The 22,099-nt window shown below is 43.8% G+C and overlaps 2 protein-coding genes across 2 annotated transcripts in view; both read right to left on the bottom strand.

Annotated features, from left to right (window-relative positions):
- Positions 1-5,551, bottom strand: part of CEP350 (centrosomal protein 350) — a 77,051-nt gene extending 71,500 nt beyond the window's left edge. The window contains exon 1 of the mRNA XM_044439213.1: positions 5,393-5,551. The gene's annotated coding sequence lies outside the window, so the exon portion shown is untranslated. The remainder of the gene's footprint in view (positions 1-5,392) is intronic.
- Positions 1,085-17,044, bottom strand: TOR1AIP1 (torsin 1A interacting protein 1). Its single transcript, XM_044439137.1, has 10 exons — positions 17,026-17,044; positions 15,399-16,436; positions 14,083-14,151; positions 12,420-12,491; positions 11,856-11,900; positions 10,519-10,593; positions 9,985-10,053; positions 8,020-8,097; positions 5,558-6,342; positions 1,085-2,180 (listed from the first exon to the last, which is right to left on the bottom strand). Exons 1-10 carry the CDS (start codon positions 17,042-17,044, stop codon positions 2,124-2,126), a joined length of 2,307 nt encoding a protein of 768 aa, XP_044295072.1. The 3' UTR covers positions 1,085-2,123.
- Between the last annotated feature and the right edge of the window lie 5,055 nt (positions 17,045-22,099).

Consider the following 22,099-nt stretch of genomic DNA (forward strand, 5'->3'; position numbering starts at 1 on the left):
GGTATTTTGGGAAGGCCTGTCCCCACCTGTTGAGGCCAGAATGAGGATTATCCACATACTGCCAGAAACCCATATATTACAGACAAGATTCAAATCGGATGAAAGAAAAACTGGTGCCCAAAATAAAGTATTTTCTTAGGATGAAATGCAAAATTAATTATTCCTCATTTTAAACACTTAAACGCAGATACATATATTCACACTGTATCACTATTGTATAGTTTATTATGTATGTATTATAGCTTATTTGCAGTGGGTGGTTTGTGTCATCCAAACACAACATGTGTCCCCCCCCCACAAGCAAATTCCAGTGCATACCTTGCAATAGTTTCTGCTAGCCTTTTTTTGTTGAACAAGGAAACACTGAGATGCAACCGTTCTCTTATGTTCCAGCCTCATTTCTCTAGAAACTGAAACTTTCTAGGTACACAGAACACCAGAAATGTATGCCAGTGACCAGCAATTGACACATGTACCTCCTGCACTTCCATACCACCCATGGAAAAACTACTTAAGTAGTTGACTGCCATCTATATAACAGCTATATCATACCTATTAGACAGCTATATGCATATTCAAATATATATGCATACATATTAGGCAGCCATGTTAGTCTTTTTACAATAGAGATTAGGTAAGCTTTAGCCAAAATAATTACACGTCATGTGATTGTACAAATTTTTTTGTGGGATCTGACAGGCAGGACCTCTTCCCCAAAAGTTATCCTTCCCAAACTGCAGCCCTGAGACACGCTACCTTGTTCAAATTCAGACTAGGAAACTACAGCAGCCTCAATGGAAGTATCTCCCAGAGGAGTTTTGGGCTGTTTTCTCTGTGTGTATTTGGTTGTATAATTTTCTCATGTCAGTGTTCAGTTTATATTTGTTCTATGCTTCTTTGTCCTATCCATGGTCAATCTTCTCTCTTTCAGACATCCTTAACTAGGAAGTCAAGCACGATCCCATCGTAAGCATTGCCTAGCCTCCTTTCAGCTTGTTTAATGCCATTCTTTGAACTCTTGACGCCTGAAACTAAACATGGTGGTGAAAAGCAAACAAAAATACATACATGCTGAGCACTGATATTACTTCTTCCCTAGATTTGGAATCAGAACTTTTATTAAAATGGTATTGGAACTCCATAGCACAGCCAACAGCTTTCTAGTACAGCCATTTTTATTCATATACTGCTCCTGTTTCTCTTAAATTTATCTTTATATCAGCACGACAAAAATAGCACTAAATCATTAGTAAATTGCAAATGTGTAGGAAGCAAGTGTTTTAAAAACATCAGCTACTTAGGAATTAGATCATCCAAAATACAATGTTCATGGTAAGGAAACCTGCCATGGTATACAAAGTAATACTTCTTTTGCTACCATGTTTCAAATCAGCATGTATTGCCTATTTGCAGTAAGCACAACTAGCTAAAACCCAGCTGTTGTAGAAACCAAAAGTCCTCACAAAAACATTCTGCCAAGCGACTCCTCCTCACATTAAAAGTAGGTAGATTAGCATATATGGCAAGTCGTTTGCACTACTCCCATCTAGAACACCACTGTGGTTAATATGTAGGGAATTACGGTTGTCACATTACACATCCCCTAATTGCAAATCAACTAATTTGTTATGATACTCAATTATTTAATTGAAGCTTGCTTAATTCATCGAGGGAGTAGTGGCCTTGAAGTGCCTGTACCCATTACTTAACGGACGAAAGGCTCAGGATGTATTACCAAGACAGACAGAGCAGACACCGTAGCAATTGTTCTGTCTACTCATGCAACTGAAAATAGACTGACTGCCACAGAGAAAGCATAAAGAACCTCAAAGCAGAAGTAGCATAAACAGCTCTAAGTCCATTTGATTACTTCACAAGGAGGCCCTGTATTTTAACATATTATGTATAACTTCATGTACAAAAACTATAAAGTGTAGCCTTGGTTCCCAAGCTGTTAATGAAATTCAAGGATTGATTCCTATTTCATCCTCCCAGCTGTAGCCATGTGTAGACCAAAAAAAGCCTTCCTGAAGGTGAGATGGAGCACAGATGATCACTGAAGACGAGGTAAAATTGGGTGGAATTTGGGCCATTTGGAGGCAAATCTCCCTTCCAAAGCAGTCCTATTCCACAGTTTGGAGGAGGGTGCTCTGGGATGGCTCTTTGGCAGGCATAGATGGCTGCAAGTCAGGGGAAAAGCAACAGGAAACTTCTGTGAATGTCCTTAATTATCACAAGATCCAAGCCAAATTATTTAACATTTCAATTTTCCAGCACTCAGAAAACCCCAGACTAAGGTCCTCTCAGGACAAATGTTAATTTAGTAACATCTTAAGAATATACTTGAAAGTGTAGTGTCAATGCAACAAATGAGGATTATCCAAAATTGTGTGGATGTATATGAAAACTATTTAACACACATCTTACAGCATTTGATAGCCTGAGAAATTTGTTCGCGTTCAAGACTTTATGGCAGGCGTCCTCAAACCTTTTCAACAGGGGGCCAGTTGAAAGGTGCCAGCGATGGGCGCAGGCCACCGAGGTGGTGCGGGGGGGGGGGGGGTGCATGGAGATCGTTTTCATCAAGTGAGTCCAAAACGATCTCCTTGCTCACAAGCTGCCACCTCACCATGTGCACACCCATGCACGCTCGGTGAGTCCAAAACCTCTATGGCGGGCTGGATAAATGGGGATGGTGGGCCGAATCCAGCCCACGGGCCACAGTTTGAGGACCCATGCTTTATGGACTAGAGTCCATCAGATACACAGAGTAATAATGAATTAAAAAAAAACCTCCATGCATCTGATTAAGTTGGCTAAAGCCCACAAAAGCTTATACCAACATAGACGGGTCAGTTATTAAGAAGTCACAAGTCGTCGTCGTCTTTATAAACTTGTCAAATAGTAGCATCTTTCTGCTAAGCATACACTTGGATGCAAACTAGATTTCTTGCTATGTAATCTATGGAAGAACCCTCAGACATCTGAGCTGGAAGTCTTTGGCCCCTTTGAAAAGGAAAATAGCAATGTTTTAAATGTCCATCAGCAAACTTCCTATAGCAAATACTCTCCTTCATCGGATAGGAGACAAAAAAATCTGGTCACTACAATGCCTGCCCTGCTAACCTTCTTTCTAAAAGACTGTACTGGTCCTGCGCCGTGCTACTTTTGAGGGTTGTTCAGAAGCCACAACTGTCCAGAATGTAGCAGCAACAGGACATCTGTTTTACATGAGTTTTATCAATCACCAGTTTCTGGACAAGGTACATTAAGGGCATTACTAGTACCTGAACTTAATGCCCCTTAATCTGGATCTGAGACACTTGGGAAAGTATATTCAACTACCCACATCTTCCTGCTCTTTACAATCTAATGCAGATAATCCTTGATACGTCAATCTTCTGGCAGGCTGGGAGATCCCACAAAACTAAGTCCCTTAAACTGGAGGGCTTAAAGTCTGAAACAAAGGGCTTTCAAAACTTGGACTTTAAATTAATTTATACAAGATTTTTTATGGTTAATGTATCACTCTGTTTTCATTACATGCTGTATTTTTCCTTGCATCACAACGTTCAGACTATTTTACTGATGAAGTAGTTTAATTCTGGTTTTAATTTTTATTCCCTTGATACAATATTGTCAAGTTTGCTATGAATTAGCAGTAAAAGAAAGCTACTGATTTTGGCTTGTTCAAACTAACTTTTTTAAACTGTTGATGTATTATAAAAAAATTATAAATTTTTGGGTGTCACATATTAGTTAAATGAGGCATAACATGGAAAGTACAACATTATAACTATAAAACTAAAGCAATGTTTAATGACTATTAAAATAACTTCAGTATATTTCCAGGTTGTCTGCTCTTTGGACATTTCAATACCACATATATTAAAAGCATTTGCCCTATAAGACCATGGTAGAGATTAAGAATGTATATAAAAACTAACACTTTCGCACATCTTGAGTATCTAAATATCACTGTTCAGGAATTCTTTCAAGCAGTAAAGGCCAATTTTAATATAAACCGGTAACACATTTGACTTTCAGTATGGAATGTGTAGCTAAACAGCAAGCAAAACCTCCCTTGAGTACTTCAGGACATGACGAGCAGTTTTCCTGAGCCTTCCATGGTTAAGATTCACACTGCAGATCCACCTGAAGAGAGACAATGCCATTCTGGAGTCTTCAAAAAGCAAAAGCAGAAGCAACTATTCTGAAAACATTTCTAAACACAATAAAATCCATGTGGCTCAGTGATTTAAGAGCCAAATAGTATCAAAGTCCTGAGGTGTGTATACAATAATTCACATTTAAGTATTTGTTTTCACAAAATATTAAGATTTTAGCTGCTATATAAAATCCATAGGGTTGTCTGGAATGAGACATTCAAAATCTGTTCACTGCACAGCTTGGAAATTATCATATTAAGATTTACGCAGAAAGCTGCGTGGAAAAGAATCCTAAGCAAATACTATGTGGGAACTTATCTTAGACTGCAATAAATGAGTTATTCCCATGCAAAGATACCTTTAATCTGTGCTTATCCAAAATAACCTTTCCAATTTAATCTCCATAAATCATTCAGAGAGGTCAATTACTCTGAAGGAAAAAAATGACCAAGTTAAAGCACAGCAATCCAAAATTCCTCTTTTGGAATAGTCTTGAAACTTTATAAGAGTCCAGGGCTTGTCTCTTTCAGTGTCTTCCTTCACTCCTGGTTGGGCAGAGCAGAAATGCAAAATGTGTACTCAGAAGAAGGCCACATATGTCCTCCACCTGAAACTCCCATCCCTAAGGGAAGACCAAATTGGTCTGTTTGACAGTGGGCCAGCACAGACTGAAGAGCCTTACTGTTTTGGATTTTAAGGGATAAGGACTGTGCAACAGTCCCAAATTAGACTATTTTGTATAAGTGTGCCTTATGTATCTCATGCAGATTTTTAAAAGAAGGAAAGGGCTGCACAGGTAAAGAAAGGGTCTGCTACTATATGAGTTTTTGACTGCACTGTTGCTTCAGAGCATTGGACTGACCAAACAGAAACAGATGTGACAGTCTGCCACAATTAAAGCAGAAACTTTTTTGAGAGTCTGCAGTTATAAAATTCTTAGTCCATTCACAGATCTTGGTAAATGGAGCAAGACGTAGTAAGTTCTTAGATGTCTCGGACACACCTTCTATTTTGCAGTTTATTCTAGTAAACTTCAAATACAAAAGGGTGACAGAACCAACTGCTTGATTTCCATTATACTTCATTACCAAATAGCTCTCAATCATAGGGACAAAGAAATTTTATAAGCCAACTTCATAAAGAACTGGATGGCCCTCATAATTAAGAAAACATTTCCAGTTACAGGTCTTTGGGCTCTAAAAATTGCAGGAGTCCCAACTCACCAGAGCCATGTTCATGCTCTACACATTCTTTACACAAATTCCCAGGTTCTTGGACAAGAAGTTCTATTTTGACAGATCTGCTTAGTGAGCTGGAAATCCTTGCCTTATTCAACCACTAACAGAGGTATGTGCTCCGCTGTATTCCTTTTTAAAAAGTTATTTCACCTGCAAGCACTTCTCTTGAGTGGGAACATGTTCAGGCCTCACAGGCAAGATCACATGGGATATGCGGCTCCACAGTCCACTCAGTTTGTCTGTATCCATGTGGTTGTAGGAACTTGGCATGCTTGAATCGGTAAACTTAGCCCAGAGGAAATCCTTCACTTTCTCCTCAACTTCCAATGGGCTGAGACTCTTTTGCAAAGACTCCTCTTCTAGGAGGACAGTTAAGAGTAGAGCTACATCCTTAAATGCTGCATTTTCATGGTCGCAGTATTTGTAAAATATCAGGGTGGATCCTGCAGGCAGCGACTCAAACCGATGCACTACTGCCACCTTCTTTCCTTCACTGAACCCAGAGCTGAGCTCTTCGTCAACAGCAAGTTTGACAGCATCACTGTCCAGAGCAGCTTTGCCAGCCCCATCAATTTTAATCATAGCAGTGCTCTGAGAGGATGAGAAGGCATCAGCAATGTTGTTGCTTAAGCACTTCAGGGCAGCTTCAGCTTCTTTTGCGGCAGTGAGCAATAAGATGGCCGGTTCCCCACGAGGCTGCGAGGAGTTGAGACGTTTTTCAAAGGTGGTTTGGATTTTCTTCCACAGCCATTCATCTTGACCAGGGTATGTGTTCATAAGCTCTTTCATGCGGTTCTGAAATGATTTCAGGGCTTTATCATCAATTTCCATAGTACAGAATGAGTAAATCATATAAAATCCAAGAGTAGCAATGCAAAGTACACCCAATGTCAGAATCATCAAAAGTAAGTTCCTCCCACTAGATGGTGTAGAACCTAGTGCACACACAGAGGAAGAAGAAGGAGGAGCTAACAATACATGCAAGTTTAATTTCAAATCAGCATATTTAATTATTCTAACCAGTATTCCACAATCATCTGAAATAAGTAGAGGGGCAGTTTGGCAATTCAGAAGAATCTGACCGTATGAAAGAAAAAAAATGCAAGGATCTCATTCTTACCAACTTCATGAAATTCTAATTTAGATCCATGTTTTTACAAAACACCTCATAATTGAAATGTTGTGACTGAAAATCTTTCACTGTAGCAAAAGGATCCAAACTCAGTCAGTGTTTGCCAACTCTGCCAGAGAGCCAGTGTGGTGTAGGGGTTAAGAGCATGGGACTGGGACTCAGGCAATCTGGGTTCTAGTCCCCGCTCGGCCATGGAGCCAACTGGGTGACTTTGGGCCTGTCACAGACTCTCAGCCCAACCTACCTCACAGGGTTGTTGTTGTGGGGATAAGATGGAGGAGAATGATTTAAGCTGCCTTGAGCCCTTTGTAGGAAAAAGGCAGGATATAAATCAAAGAAAAAAAAACTCAGACCCCTCTCATTATTTGTCAGTGCAAATCCATTTTTCTTGAATAACCTCTTTTCAGTCGAAAGCCTACAGGCTCAACCAGTAAACTTGCTGTGTTAAGTAACTGAAATCTGTTTCCTTCCCAACAAGAAGTCTGGAAACAAACGGTTGGCTGGGTGGAACCAAGTTCCTGCTCACAGATAAAAAAGGGTCTCTTACTGGGAAAGAAACTCAAAGGGTTCAATCTTACTCTTAGTGAGCTTTAAATGCTGGTCTTCTGACCTGAAACAGGCAGGACAATGTATTAACTGGTTTTTTCTGACTTAAGATGGTTCTTTCAGTATTGCCCCCTCTGCCACATCCTGCCATTTTCTTAAACTTCAGGACATTATGCCAGCTCCAGCAAGCTAGTCACCCAGGTACCTGCCATACACTGAATCAGACTATCGACCAACCTAACTCAGCATTTTTACCAGCGATGGGCAACTTGTGGCCCGCCAGATGTTTTGGCCAACACTTTCCTTCATTGTCCACAACTTGCTATGCTGGTTAGCACCATGGGAGCTATAAGCCATTCCATCTGAAAGGCCACAAAGTACCCGGGCCTTGTCTGCACTGAACAGCAAAGGCTCTCCTAGGTCTCAGACAGAAGCGGTAGCAACAGAACACGAGAGCTTCTGTATGCAAGTCATGTGCTACGACCAGAGCTGTGGCTTTTCACTGTCCAAGGGCAGCCAGAACAATTCAAGCCATCAGAAATAATAGTTATATCTTCACACCACAAGGAATTCCACCATTCCTCCTCATTCAAAATGAAAGGTTCTATCTGTGTTTTACTATTCGGAAACTGTCCACACATTTAAAGTATTTGCCAGTTAAATGTTATGGGTACAATTGTGGACTCCTGCACCTGTTCCAGCTCCACAGAGGAAAATCATGCTCTCTTACTTCCCTTCACCAACCACCATCTTTCAGGTAAGATGATGAATCATGAGCAAGAAAGCAACATTGGTCTATGCAAATCTCTACACCTGCTATGGAGTTGCAGGGTCCTCAAACATTTCAGAACAGAATTTCATTGGTGGGAGAGCATAAACAGACCCAGCTACTGCCAAACATAGTCATAAGGCACAGGAAGGGAGAGAATCTTACTTTTGGGAGCAGGTGGTGGTTGCGTCTTCCGTGTATGGTCTTTAATTTTTTTTGTCTCCTTATAATGCAAGCGAGAATCTAATATAATTAGACTAAAATCAGTTCCAAGAAGCATGTTTTAGACACACAAAAACAGGTTTAGAGCCTTTATAGAATTGAATAAACTTCAGTCAAGGTTTTTAAAAGATGAAACAATGCCAAAAAAACCCAGCAACACTGACTCAGCAGTGGCGAGAGCATACACACTGAAAAGAGCAACTCCTCTTTCAAACTCTTGCCAACTCTTCAAAAGAGTCCGGCCTAATGATATGAGATGGTTCAGGCTAGCTGTCTAGCTGCACATGTGGTCATCTGTGCATGCACACATACAGGAAGAGTCTACAGCTGAACTTTGGTGAGAACCCCTCTCCCACCCTCAGCATCAGTCTATAGGAGGCATTTCTGCGTGTTCCTGCCATTCATTGAAGACCAACACTGTGCCTTGGGATAGTGGAAGAACTTTTGCACTGGCGGAAAACCATTCTCTGTGCAATGAATGAGCATGTCAGTATATGACAGCAAAGAGGGGACGGTGGGCGGGTGAATACACAGATGACCACTCAAAGGATGAGTTTCAGGCAAGCAACCTGCCTTCTGGTTTCTCCGTGGTTTCTGCACATCACCCAGATGGGCAACTCCTGAGCCTCCATTTCTGGAGCTGTGTAGGCAGAGCCTGCATGTATGATCCACAGAGTCCATGAAGAACATAATACTACTGATTTATATAGTGGCTGATGCAATCTTTCTACTAGTAAGGTAAAGAGAAGCTAGCCATGTCACAGAAAGCATTTCATTAATTATTCTAAGAAAACAGCTTGTAAGGGTCTTTTCCTCAATTTTCCCTACTGGAAAAAATCAGAGCAAAATGGTGCAGAGAGGGACAGAGAAGATCACAGGAAATGTATTCCTTTCTCCCCACCCGCAACCAGGGCCTTTGCATCTCCACGCTCTGTTGACCTTCTTGGTTTTTCCTTACTTAAGGTTCATTCTGCTGGCTTAATCTACTGAATGCTTCTCTGTGCAAGAAGATGATTAAAGATCAAAAGGTGAAGGAGTCTGGTTTGAGACAACAGGCAATAACTGGGATTTTCAGGGATTTTCAGAGAGACAAAGGCTGGTATAATGAAATTACGGCACTGCCACTTAGACACAACTCAGGCAGGATCTTATTTTTTCCTCATGGTAGCATCAACACCATACCGATGAACATTACATCAATCCACTGCTAATCTTGGATAATTGGCAGATACTGGGGGGGAGGGGAGGCCTTTTTGCACTCATCATACACACCTGAAACAATGATTTGGTTTGCAGCTAATGACAATGCAGAATATGGGTTGAGCATGAAAAGTTGTTGAATTGTGGCACATCTTTAAGTACAAGCCCAGCATTATCACTTAACTGTGGTTTGTTAACCATGAACACACACCCCAACAACAAACCATGGGTTCTCTTCCTGCATTATTCTTCAGGGGTAACATCCCACAGTTAAAGTGTGGTGTTCACATGCAAGAACAACCTATACTCTAGGTGGCTATGGGCAAACCAAGCCAATATAAACATCACATTTTTACAAACTAGACCTCACACTTAGTTATCCCTTCAATTTGTTTGTTTATGTTTTTTGTAAGCCGCCCAGAGACTTTTAGTATTGGGACAGCATAGAAAAACTTTAAATAAATAAATAAATTTATAAGAACATAGTCAACACCTTTTCCCATTCATTCCATTCCCCAACAACTAGAGAGATCTTTCCTCTTAGACTCTCTAACCCTTATCTAGAGATCTATTATAACCTTGTAAAGACTGTATAATCATATCACGTAAAAGAATGAACACAACTTCAATTAAAATATAAAAATATGAAATACAAAGCAAGCAAGTTGCTGTGTCATACACATGGCAATATGGCAGTTGTACACATACCTTGCGGTCTGGACCATGAGGTTGCCCTCTGCTCAAATCTTTGTGTCTTTTGTTCCAAATATTGTGGATCTAAAAATGTGAAGATAAGAATATGTATGATTATATTAAGGCAACAAAGAGCCAGTGTGTCCGATCTCTTAATTATATGTCCAAGCACTACCTTATAGGAAAAAGGTTTTGATTTGAATCTTATGCAATGCACACAGAACCCTAAGAGTTGTTAGAAATGTACCATCTACACCATGAGTAGGCAACTTGTAACCCACCAGACTTCTATCAACTTCTATCAGCCCTGGCCATCATAGCCAAAGGTGACAGATGATGGGAGTTCTTCCCCCTCCATCTGCTTAGGCCTAAAAGTCACCCACACAGTCCATACACTGAGAGCCACACTGGATTCTCACAGGTTCTTTCCCCACATTTCATATTGCCTAGATTTCTAGAAAATTACAGAGCTTTTTAGAACAAAAAGTTCAAATAGATAAGAGTACATAATTCAGTAGCACATTAAAAAAACATTTGAGAAATTGCTACCTGTCCTGGTTGTCTTAAAAGTAGTACTCCTAATTTCAGGACTGTTCTCGTGTTCCTTTTCTGTTGCCTCATCTTCTAAAAGGATAAAAATATTAAAAGCAGAATTCTAAGTCACTTAAAGCCAATAAGAAGCATGTTTATTAACAAGCCCTTCAATTCAATTTTGGTCAACTATGTTGTTCAACAAACATATTGGGAAAATGGATAATTAAAACAAGTGCTTCATACCTCAAGAAGGTATTTTTCATTTTAATTATGCATATGTAATATGCATATAACAGGACCATAAAACAACCCGTAACTTAAATACATGTCCAAGGATCCCCTACTCCATGCTGTATTGTTATCATTTATTTTATTGTTGTTGTTGTTGTTGTTATTATTAAACTTCTATAGCACCCAATAGGTGAAGTTCTCTGGGCAGCTTACAAAAATCCGCTAAAATATTCATTATAAAAACTATCCATAAAAATACATTTTAAAATAGAACACTTTATAAAAACATTTGGGAAAAAAGTTGTGTGGCTTTAAAATTTTGTATGACTTTTAAATGTTTACATGCATTAATGATTACAGGACACATTAATGTTTACAGGACTCAGCAAACACTGTGAATTCCCTAACTATAAACAGTCAGCAAAAGGAGTATTCAAGAAAAAGAAAGTCTGCTGGCACCTTAAAAACTAAGCAATTTGGTGTGGCCTTTTGCTTTCATGTATTAGAGGCCCACTTCCTCAAATGTCTAAGTTTTATGCTCAGTTGGGAGAAATGAAACCAAGTTTACAGGCTGTAAACACTGAGAGTAAGAACTGCAGGAGTACAGATTAATATCCCCATACAGGGTTCAAATACATTTTGTACACATTAGCCAGAACTGGTTTTCAAAATGCCCACCTGAAAATTTGAGGTTGCCCTCTTAATACCTAAGCACTTGTCATTTTATTCCTCCATTCTGACTGCACTTCTTAGTAATGCTATTTATACATTACTGTTTATATCTTTTGCACTTGCTGCTATATATTACGGTGCTAAAATGCAATCCTGGGACATCACTATTGTAGCTCCAGCATTTTCCATTTTTTGTACTTTGTATTATGCTTAATCTGATGCTAAGATAAATAACCTAAAGTTCCCATAATTGTGGCCCTGGTACTGTACACATTATACAAGATGAAAAAATAATACAAAATAATATTCAGACACAAGCCAAATACAACCAAATAATTAAAATCAAAACCAATCAATCAATCTACAACATGCTGGCCTTTGCGACGCCACAAGACTATTTTGTTACAGATTAACCAAGGTACTCTTCTTGGGGGAAAAGAAAATCCAACCTGCTTTTTTCATTGTAGAGCGTCTGTCTCGAGCGTAAGAAGATTCTATTAAGACAAGAAATCATGCATAAATTATCAGTCTAATGAGAAGAAAGACAGTATGTTGCCTGCAGTGATATTTCACATAATATCACGAGGTGAGAACTACTTTCACTCCAGCAGCCCTCCATCCTCACAACTCTTACGGAAGTGAAGTACAACAGTCTTACTGGTTTAGATAAAGGAACAAGGAATTGCTACTTGGGCATCAATCAGAGCCTCACACAGACAAGTAAGTCACATTTTTAAAATCTACAAGTACATACTTGCAAGCCTGTTCATATCACATCACAGCATTATACCAGAATAAGCTAGACTGATTAAAGTCACAATGCAGAGCCTTCTCTACATTGGTACCCAACTGTAGAACCCTCTTCTTAAGGAAGTTAAGCCAATCCCTTGCTAAGTTTTCAGTGGGCGTTTTAAACACTTTTATTCTGCATGGCTTTTGAGCCATTTTAAATGCTCTGCTCCAAATAAAACTAGAATGTTGCTTTTAGACTGTCATAGTATTTAACCCTTTACCTGTACGTGGACTTCGTCTAAGAGGTGGTCGACAAAGTGTACCGTTTATTCCAAGGAGATCTGTGTCTTCTTCTGAAAGGAAATAAAGAATTGCAAGAATTCAGTTATCAAGTAGCTCCCACCACTCAAGTCCTTCAAACATTAAGAGAAAAATGTATCTAGTTACTAGGTAATAGTCTGAGAGAGTGCAAATCAGACATGAGAATCATACAGGACAGAGAACCCAAATGCTCTCTAGGTTTTCATGACTTCCACGGATACCTGCTTGCAGCCCATATCCACATCCATGGAAGCATACAAGTGCAGGATGGCCCGATAGGCACATATTTAGTACCTACCTTGCCCACACATATTTTAATTCTTGCCCATAAGAACCGTGGACAAAGACTATGCATACTGGATCTATGTACCTGTCACTTAAATGTTACACTGAATACATATAAGGTGCTGATGTGCACTTTATACTTTTGCAAATATAAGAAGGTCCTCAAGCTGACGATGTAATCAAGAACAGCTCTTAAAAATGCAGTACCTGTACTCAGCCTATTTCTCTCCCTCCCCTTGCCACTGACTACAGAACCATGGAAATGCAATCTGCCAAGTCTATTTAGTTAATATTCTGGTTGGCTTCGGGCGTCGTCACTACCTTTTGCCTTTACTCAATGGCCGCATTCACACAGCACAATAGTGAGTGACTCCATACGAGGAGGCACGCGGCTCAACCACTCCTGCTTGGCACCTCCTGCAAGCAGACGCAGCAAAACGGGCCACAGACTTTCCATCCCTAATTCTGTCTATTATGCCATGCAGTCCAGGAACTTTGGCTTGTGTCTCCCGGTCACCCGACAAACCAGCCATAAGGCAAGAACAAACCATGGCTTATGAACCTGGCTTGTCTGAGAAAGGTTAAGGCAGAGTACTCAGTCTGTACATGAAAATGAACAAATCACAGAAGAAAGAGCCATGGCTTGTGTAGCTACTCCTCACTGCTGTGGAAGCAATCGGCATGCCAGCCGATTCATAGTAAGTGATCTGCCATGTGCATGCAATTTGTTTAGAAAAAAACATAATCAGATGAAAAACAATTTCAATCCTTAAATTAATTAGCAACATTTTCCAGTAACTGAAATTTTCCATATTTTCCTGTAAATGTGAACTTGCTGAGACCCATACAGAGGGCAAAAACTAGAGTGAAAGAATTTGTCATTTCAGCTGTATTCAGATAACCTAGTTTGCACGTCATGGTGGTAAATAATGGTTAATTAATTAACCCATGATCTATTGGGACAGGCAGAGTGTGCAAACCAATTCCAGTTGGAATAATTGACCTGTGAATAACCTGTCCTGAACTAGAATAATGTAGTTTAAGGGTTAAACAATGCATAAACCCATGGTTTATTATTAGGTATACTCTTGGTTGTTTAGCCTATAAACAAGCCAGAGAATCCAGATTTGGATGTCATACACATTTATGAACAGATTTGGATGACATATACGTTTATAGGTTGCTTATTCAAACTGGAAACAGCTCACCATGATTCTTGCTTAATTAATGTACTATTTGCTGCCATGAATTATACACATGGCATCAGAGCGTACATCTGAAATACATTCCTAAAAGTTTTATTAACTGTATGCTGTAATAAAGAAATACCTGACTTACCTGTTTCTGCTTGGCAATCTGTGTTTTTGTTCGGTGTTCTCAGTCTAAGTTCAGTTGCAGAAAATACATCTACAAAATTCAGAAAAAAATCCTTAGAAATAAAACATTGAGCAAACAGATGCATGTACAAAACCAAAGAGCCCTAAATTCTGAAAGTAAGCTATAAAATATATAAAATATGAGTTAAAGAGCTCAACATTCAAAATTGGAAAAGAGACTGTCTCTTTGCCCTGCAACAATTCCTCACCATCTTCTGAAAGTAAAATAATTACATTAATATCATTTCATAACATTACTTCCCCCACAAATTCATGTTCTTGCCAGTCACTGATAAGAACAAAAATTTGTTCAATGAAAGTATCTTTATAACAAAACGAGAAGAAGCGTCCAACACCCAATGGTCTTATTGCAGCATGCAGAGGTTTGACTCTTACTGTGGCCCTTTAGGCTTCAAAATGCCCAACCTAAAACAATAGCTGCACATTCTACTGGGAATAGGTCCCAAGAGTACAGTCACACAAAGTCAGACTGAAAAAAAGCCAGGCTGAAAAATGTGCCAACTTGCAGTTCAAACATTTGGAAATCAATAAGAGAAATGTAAATAAATTATTGGCAGGACATGATTCTTGATTGGAGGATGCTGTGATTTTAGGTCCTGCCTATTCTTTAATACATGTTAGTTCATGCAAACTGCACAGAAACCTGGGAAGCCACCAACCAGCTGGCGAGAAAAGGAGGCTGGCCTAAAAGGGGTTCCCACGCCTGGGGCTTTGCACTTCTGCCCCAAGCTCGCCTTTCTTCCAAAGCAAAGAAATGGGAACGAGAAAGGGAGCAAGCCCTCTGCAAGGCGGCCTGTTTAACAGGGCAAGCAGGCACACCGCCTCGAGCTCCTTCGCAGGACGAGTGGGGTGACAATGCGATAGACATACATGGTGCTCAGGCCCACACAGGCGCCATCCCGTTAAACAGGTCCCTCTGCTAGGCATTTCTCCACGACCCCCCCCCGCCCCAAAACGCGTCTCAAGGTCATAAAGCTGCTCAAAGAAATACAAAATAAAGAACTTGCACTGAACTCAGTAAGAGGTGTGGGCCTAGAGCAGCCGTCCCACCCCGCGCCACCGCCCACCAGCCCCTGTCACCATGCGAGTGATGGGACCTGTAGTCCAAGATATCCGAAGAGGCGCGGGTTGCGGAACGCCTTCCCGGCGGTTTTACCCTGCTCCCCACCCGCAACCAGCGGCTTCCCTGGGTCATGTCGGGCTCCGGCCCCGCACTCTCCGGGCCGCCCCGGAGCTCCCCTGCACATTCCCGCGCACCTTCCGGGGAGACCGACTCCTCCGCGGGCTCCTGCTCCTCCCTCTCAGCCGGCGTCGACGGACGCGGCCCGGCGGAGCGCAGCTGGTAGGCCGCCGCTCGGCGCGCTTCCCCCTTGGCGCGCTCCTCCATGGCCGCCGCCTCGCCCGCCGCTCGCGCCCTCCGGCCCTGCCTGCGCCGCGGCGCGCCCTCGTCCGCCGAGTGCTCCAGCACCTCCTCGGAGAACCTCACTTGCCGCCGGGGCGGGCCGCCCGGGGGCGCGCGCGCAGCGGCAGTCCCGGCGCGGAGCGACTCGCCGCCGCCATCTTGGGAGGCGCGCTTCCTCAGCGGCGGCCGCGGCGTCACGTGCCAGAGGGGGCGGGCCGGCCGCTCTGCGCCTCCCGCTCCGCCCTCGCGCTCGCCCGGGGAGGCCGCGGCGGCGGCGGCCGCGTCCCCGCCCCGCATGGGCGCCGCGCCAGCCCGGCTGCCGGTGGCCGTGGTCGGCTCGCTGCTCCTCGGGAAACGCGGCGGCGGCGGCTTCCCCGGCGCCGGGTCCCTCCTGCGGCCTGGGCCCGGCCCGGCTGGGGCGCCGCGCGCCTTCCCTCCGCTCTGCGAGGGGCTCCGCGCTAGGCCGCAGGCCCGCGCCGCGCAGGCAGCGCCTCTCCTGCCGCGGGACGCGTCCCGCGCTCCGGCTCGCTCTCCTGCCGCCGCTGCTCTCGGCGACTTCGTCGTCGTCCTCTCCTCCCGCGCCGAGCGCTTCTTTCCCTCAGCAAACAGGCGCGCCGCTCGCGGACTTGATCCCGCCTGCCTCGCCCCCTCTCGGGGATGCCAACTTTTGACGGGCAGCCGCCGCCGCCGCCGCCGCCGGGCCTCGTCGTGCGGCGTCCTCAGGGGCTCCCGTCCGTGTCCCGGGGACGACGGCGCACCAGCCAGGGGTGAAAGCCGGGGGTGGGGGATCCGTCCGGCGGCGTTCTTGCCCGGGAAAAGGCGCCCCCAAGCCAAGGGGGCCCTGCTTGGCCCAGGGATTCGCACCGGGGGAGCGAAGCCCGGCCCAGCCGCCGCTTATAAGAGCAAGCAGGTCACCAGGAGAGAGAGGCGTTTAAAGCAGCCTGCCCTCGGACCTGCGGGCCGGCGAGAGCAGAGGCGCCCGCACTGTGAACTCCTCCCCGCCACGACCCAGACATGCCTCTTCGGAGTAGGCGATGCGAGAAGCTGTGCCGCTTGCGCTGAATGGCGCTACGGTTTCAGAGTCTGCTCTTTCCGTGTAAAGTGATATCTTAAGGGTTATTGCTGTATAAATAGAGCCACAGTGGGATCAAGGTGCTTGACTTCATGACGCATGTGTTCTTGTTGTTGTTCTGTGTCATAAAGTTGTCTCCGACTTAGGGCAAGTGCATGAATGAGAGCCCTCCAAAATGTCGTGTCCGTGACAACCCTGCACAGCTCTTCTAAATTCCAGGCAGTGACTTTCTGTATGGAGTCAGCCCATCTTCTAGTTGCTCATCTTCTGCCTTCAACTTTCCCTGGCCTAGCATGATGAGCTTCTCCAGTGAGACCTGCCTGTTGATGATGTGCCTGAAGTACAATAGCCTCACCTTTGTCATTTTTGCTTCTAGGGGAAGCTCTGGCTTGATTTGATCCAGGACCCACCTGTTGGTTCATCTGTCATTCCGGGGTGTTTGCAAAACAGACCAAATCACAGAGCGGGGGCACACTGAAATAGGGTCCTTTCTACTCTCACAGATAACACCCCCGCAAGACCTTGCCCCATCATACTCTGTTGGACTTGGCCAAAATAAAGGAAATGTCTGGAGGTTTCTCCAGGCAGCCTCAACAGGTTATAAGCTATTTGTGTTCACTTTTCCAGACGGCCCAGCCTTCATGGGGGGATGCCAAAGTCATGCCTGAGATGGTCTTTACAGAAGTAGAATTAAACTCCATTTTGGACAAGGCATGGAGTGAAGTCTTTCTAACATATAGAAATGCAAACAATCACATTCCGCCACTGACAGCCGGTGACTCCTGAGTAGAGTTGAACTCTATGGGAAGAGGCTAGTTCGAACAAAGCGGAAGGGAACTCCTTGGACAGAGGGAGGTTTTTGGAGATTCTTGTTGGTACAGATAAACAGAAATCTGGCCAGAATCCAGACCTGGTTTGTGTCTGGGAGATGCGGATCCCGCATAAGTGTGTGAGCAACCCCCTCCCCCCACTCCACCTAAGCTCACGCCAACTGCTTCAGTGACTCCATCACATTCTCTGCTGTCTCCTCCTCCTCCTTTTGCCATCTATTGTTCCCAGCACTGGGGTCTTCTCCAGTGAGCCCTTCCTTCTCATTAGGGGCCAAACCTTTTGAGTTTCATCTTCAGGATCTGGCCTTCTGAAGAGCAGTCAGGGGTGATCTCCTCTAGGACTGACTGGTTTGATCTCCTTGCGGTCCAAGGGACTCTCAAGAGTCTCCACCAGCACCACAGTTCAAAGGCCTCAATTCTTTGGCACTTTCCTTATGGTCCAGCTTTCACAGGCATACGTTGCAACTGGGAAAATCATGGCCTTGACAGTATGCACTTTTGTTGGCAGGGTGATGTGTCTGCTTGTTAGTATGCTGCCTAGATTTGCCATAGCTTTACTCCCAAGGAGCAAGCATCTTTTAATTTCTAGGTTAAAGTCCCTGTCTGTAGTGATCTTGGAGCCCAGGAAGTTAAAATCTCACTGCCTCCATTTCTTCACCACCTATTTGCCAGGAATTGATAGGACCAAATGCTATGATCTTAGTTTTCTTGATGTTCAGTTTCAAGTCAACTTTTGTGCTCCCTCTCACCCACATCAAGAGTCTGTTTAGCTCCTCATTTTCTGCCATTAGAGTGGTATCATCTGCATATCAGGTTGCTGATATTTCCCCAGACTATCTTAATTCCAGCTTGTGATCCATCTAGCCCAGCCTTTTGCATGATGTGCCCTGCATATAAGTTAAATGGGCAGGGCGACAATATACAGCCTTGCTGTACTCCTTTCCCAATTTTGAACCAATCTGTAGTTCCATGGTTTGGTGGATTCTGTCCCAGTGTCCGGGTGCAATATTGGCTTTCATGGCCTGGAGGGCATGAATGGGCAGTTGAATCCTAGCCCAGTGGCTACAGTTTGGAATCACCAGCCCTTCAGCCTTTCAAACTGGCTACCTTTGGGACCCAGGGAAGAAAAGAAAGTGGGTTTCTCTGGCTAGCAGGTTGTTCCCTCACACAGAGAGAGGCGCTCAGGTTGCTATGAGAATTCTGTTTGCCCGTGCTTCAGTTGAGAAAACCACAAACCAGCCAGTCTCATTGTTTGAGGTCTGGGGTGCAGAAAGGCTTGGGATTTGGTGTTTAAACTCTCAGTTTGTAATCAGTGCAGCTACCCACTTTCCTCTTCCTCTTAATGTGTGCGTGTGTCTATGCTAATGCTCTTTTAAGATCTCTCCACTTATCCCAGTTTTTGTTCTGCATTAAATTTTGTTCCCCAAGTTCTTGTGCACTAAGCCTTGTGTGCAGCTCCTTGAGAATGCTGGGGGTGAGGTGCAGTTTTTGGAAACAGCTTAGAGGAAGAGCCAGCTGTGTCTAACCACCCTTGCACAGGGGAGGGGGCAATTCACCCATCTTTCTCTCAAACACTGGCTAGGGACTTGTCTGAATGCACCAGAGACTTTAATGCTTTTCTTACTACAGTACAGTGGTACCTCAGCTCACAAACACCTCAGTTCATGACCAAATCGGGTTGCAAACAAAGATTTCATAAAAATTTTGACTCAGGTTGCGAACTCCGCATTGGGTGGCGACCGTGATCATGGCCATCTCCCCACCCCCCAGAGTGGGGAGATGGCCACAATCGTGCTGGGGGCAGGGAGGGAGGGGATGGCTGAGATCACTCCCGTCTTTCCTGCGCAACTGCGATCTCGGCCACCTCCCCCCCACCCACATGCATGATCGTGTCCGCCTCGCCCCCAATGCGCCTGCATTCACGCCCATCTCCCCGCCCCCCCAGCGCACTGGGATGACAGGCACAATCCCGGTAGTGCTGGGGGTGCCGGGGAGATGGCCACGCTCGTGCTCAGGGTGGGGAGGGGAGATGGCCATGATCTTTGTTGTTCTTTGTCATTTGCTTCACATTTTTCTGATTAAACAAATAGTTACAGAACAGATTAACCTTATTTACATTGAACCTTATGGGAAAATTTAACTTGGCTCATGACCAATTTGGGTCATGACCAGAGTCCTGGAACGAATTAAGTTCGTGAGCCAAGGTACCACTGTATTTAATTGTAAATAAACCTAATTGCCCTCGCAAGAAACTGATCATTTGAGCCTTAATTCCGGATTTTGGTGTGATAGGGAAGCTCTGGCTTGATTTGATCCAGAACCCACCTGTTGGTTCATCTGTTAGTCCAGGGTATTTGCAAAGCTCTCCTCCAGCAACAAGTTTCGAGCGCATCATTTTTCCCTGTCGTCTTTCTTCATTGCCCAGTTTTCACACCCATACAGTGTTGTGGGGGATACAGTGGTGTGGATGACTGTGGCCTTGGTCTCCAGTGAACCATCCATATATCGGATGATCTTTCCTAGTTCCTTCTTTGCTGCCCTTCAAAGTTCCAAACTTCTTGGAATTTCTTGGCTGCAGCCTCCATTTGGTTGACTGAGCCAAGGTAACACAAAACCTTTCACAAATCTGATTTCTTCCTTGTTGGCAGTAACACCCTGAAATTCTTCTGTAGTCGTGATTATTGTTTTCTTAATGTTTCACTGCAGTCCTAGCGTCTTTCACTTTCAGCAGGAGAGAGTAGGCAGACTCAGATGAGAGATTCATGAGCAATAAGACACATTGAACTTTACCCAGATTATAAACCCCACATGGGGGTGGACCAGCAAGGAAGCCACAGTTTTGAATCCTTGAGCTGAGCAGGGCTGTCAAGGATGAGGGGTTTTGGAGGGCTCTCATTCATGGGGTTGCCCTAAGTCAGAGGTGACTGGGCCACATATTGACAACTAGCTTCCTGAAAGGCAATATCAATATTATCATGCAAAATATGCTCAGGGCTCCCAATCAATAACCCGAACCCTAAATATAAATTTGGGCATTACAGTTAGAACATAATAATCACGACTCCATGCTTCGTAAATGTTTGAGTAGACTGCCACCCCGTATCTTATTAACATTTTATTCAGCAACGTGATTTCTGCTGTTGAGAGTCAATTAAAAAAAATACCTGTATGACAAACTATAGCTGCGATTTAAAAAAAAATTACTAAACTGCTGAGAGAAGTCAGCAGAGCAGACAGTATTGCACATACTTTGAGCATGTTTGCTCAAAGCTTGCACAATGAGTGTGCATAGAATTGCCTCTATACAGCGCAGTCTATACGTGTCCACTCAAAAATAATTCCCATTGGGCTCAGTGGGGCTCCCTCCCACCTAGCTGAGACATGCTGGGCGCTGGAGGGTGATTTCCCTGTCTAAACATGCATGCATTGACACATGTCAACCTCTGTCTTCCTCAAAATTAGCTAATTATACATGGAGGGCTCTTGCTAAATGCAAACGGATAAAAAAGAGAACCCTGACATTACATTCCTACAGGAAACACACCACAAAAATGGGGAAGAAATGCTGCGGGGAGCAGGGGCTGACAAGTATATATGCAGCCACCAAATCAACTAAATCTAGAGTTGTCGGTCCAGAAGTGTGACCTAATCGTGACAGGAGTACCAAAAAAACCTTCTGGGCAGATTTATTTTCCATAAAAGGCACATTGTGATCCAGTAATGATTGCACCGGGATGCAATCTAATCTCCTCCACCTTAGATGCTTGTAAGGCTCTGACCTGGGTGCTGTGGCTGCGCTTATACCATATGTTTTATCTAAATGTCTGTTTTTGGCCATCTAGAGGAAGTGCCAGGGAGGGTGCAGAAAAGAGGCTGGATTGCGGATAAAGTGTCAGTGCTAGCCTCCTCCCTGCCTCCAAGACACCCCTCTTTGTCCTTTTCAAGACCCAGCTGTGAGGGGATTCTGGTGAGGCCTCGCGTATGCTCCCCCCCCCCCAGCAATGTTGGATGGTGAGAGGATTGTACCCTTAATGTTTCTGTACCTTGGAAGACTAATTGAACTGGACAGGGCTTCAAAAGTTCCTGTGTGCAAAATCCTGTACACTTCCTGTGTATTAGATGCCTGGTAATCCCTTTCTGCCTAGCTCTAAATAAAAAAGCTTGATAAAGCCAATTACCTTGAATTAGCCAATGAGAAAGCTGGTTAGCGTACGGTTTTTCTTATGCATAAAGTGGCTCTTTGAGTAGCAAACATACAACTTGTCAGTGGTTTAGACAAATTCATGAAGTATAAGGCCATGGATTTGACAATTGCATGGAGGATAACCGAGCTATCAGTCACTAGTTGTGAGGGCTAAATATAACCTCCTACCTCAGAATCAGGATTTATCTGAAGACAAGTTGCTGGGAAACAACTCTTGTAGAAATAGGATACTGGCCTAGACTGTTCTTTAGTATTACTGAACCCTTCTTACATTCTCCAAAGTTGTTTCTGGAACCATGGCATATTTTATTCATAGGTCCATTCATTCACAGGTTAGGTCTCTCTAACCCATTATGGTCCTTTGAAAGTGTCAGTAAGCATGTGGACAATGTCAGTCCAGTAGACATTGTTTACTTGGACTTCAAAAAGGCTTTTGACAAAGTCCTTCAC

Source organism: Varanus komodoensis, unplaced genomic scaffold, assembly GCF_004798865.1.
Source record: "Varanus komodoensis strain SLA01 unplaced genomic scaffold, ASM479886v1 scaffold34_1, whole genome shotgun sequence".
NCBI classification, from domain to species: domain Eukaryota; kingdom Metazoa; phylum Chordata; class Lepidosauria; order Squamata; family Varanidae; genus Varanus; species Varanus komodoensis.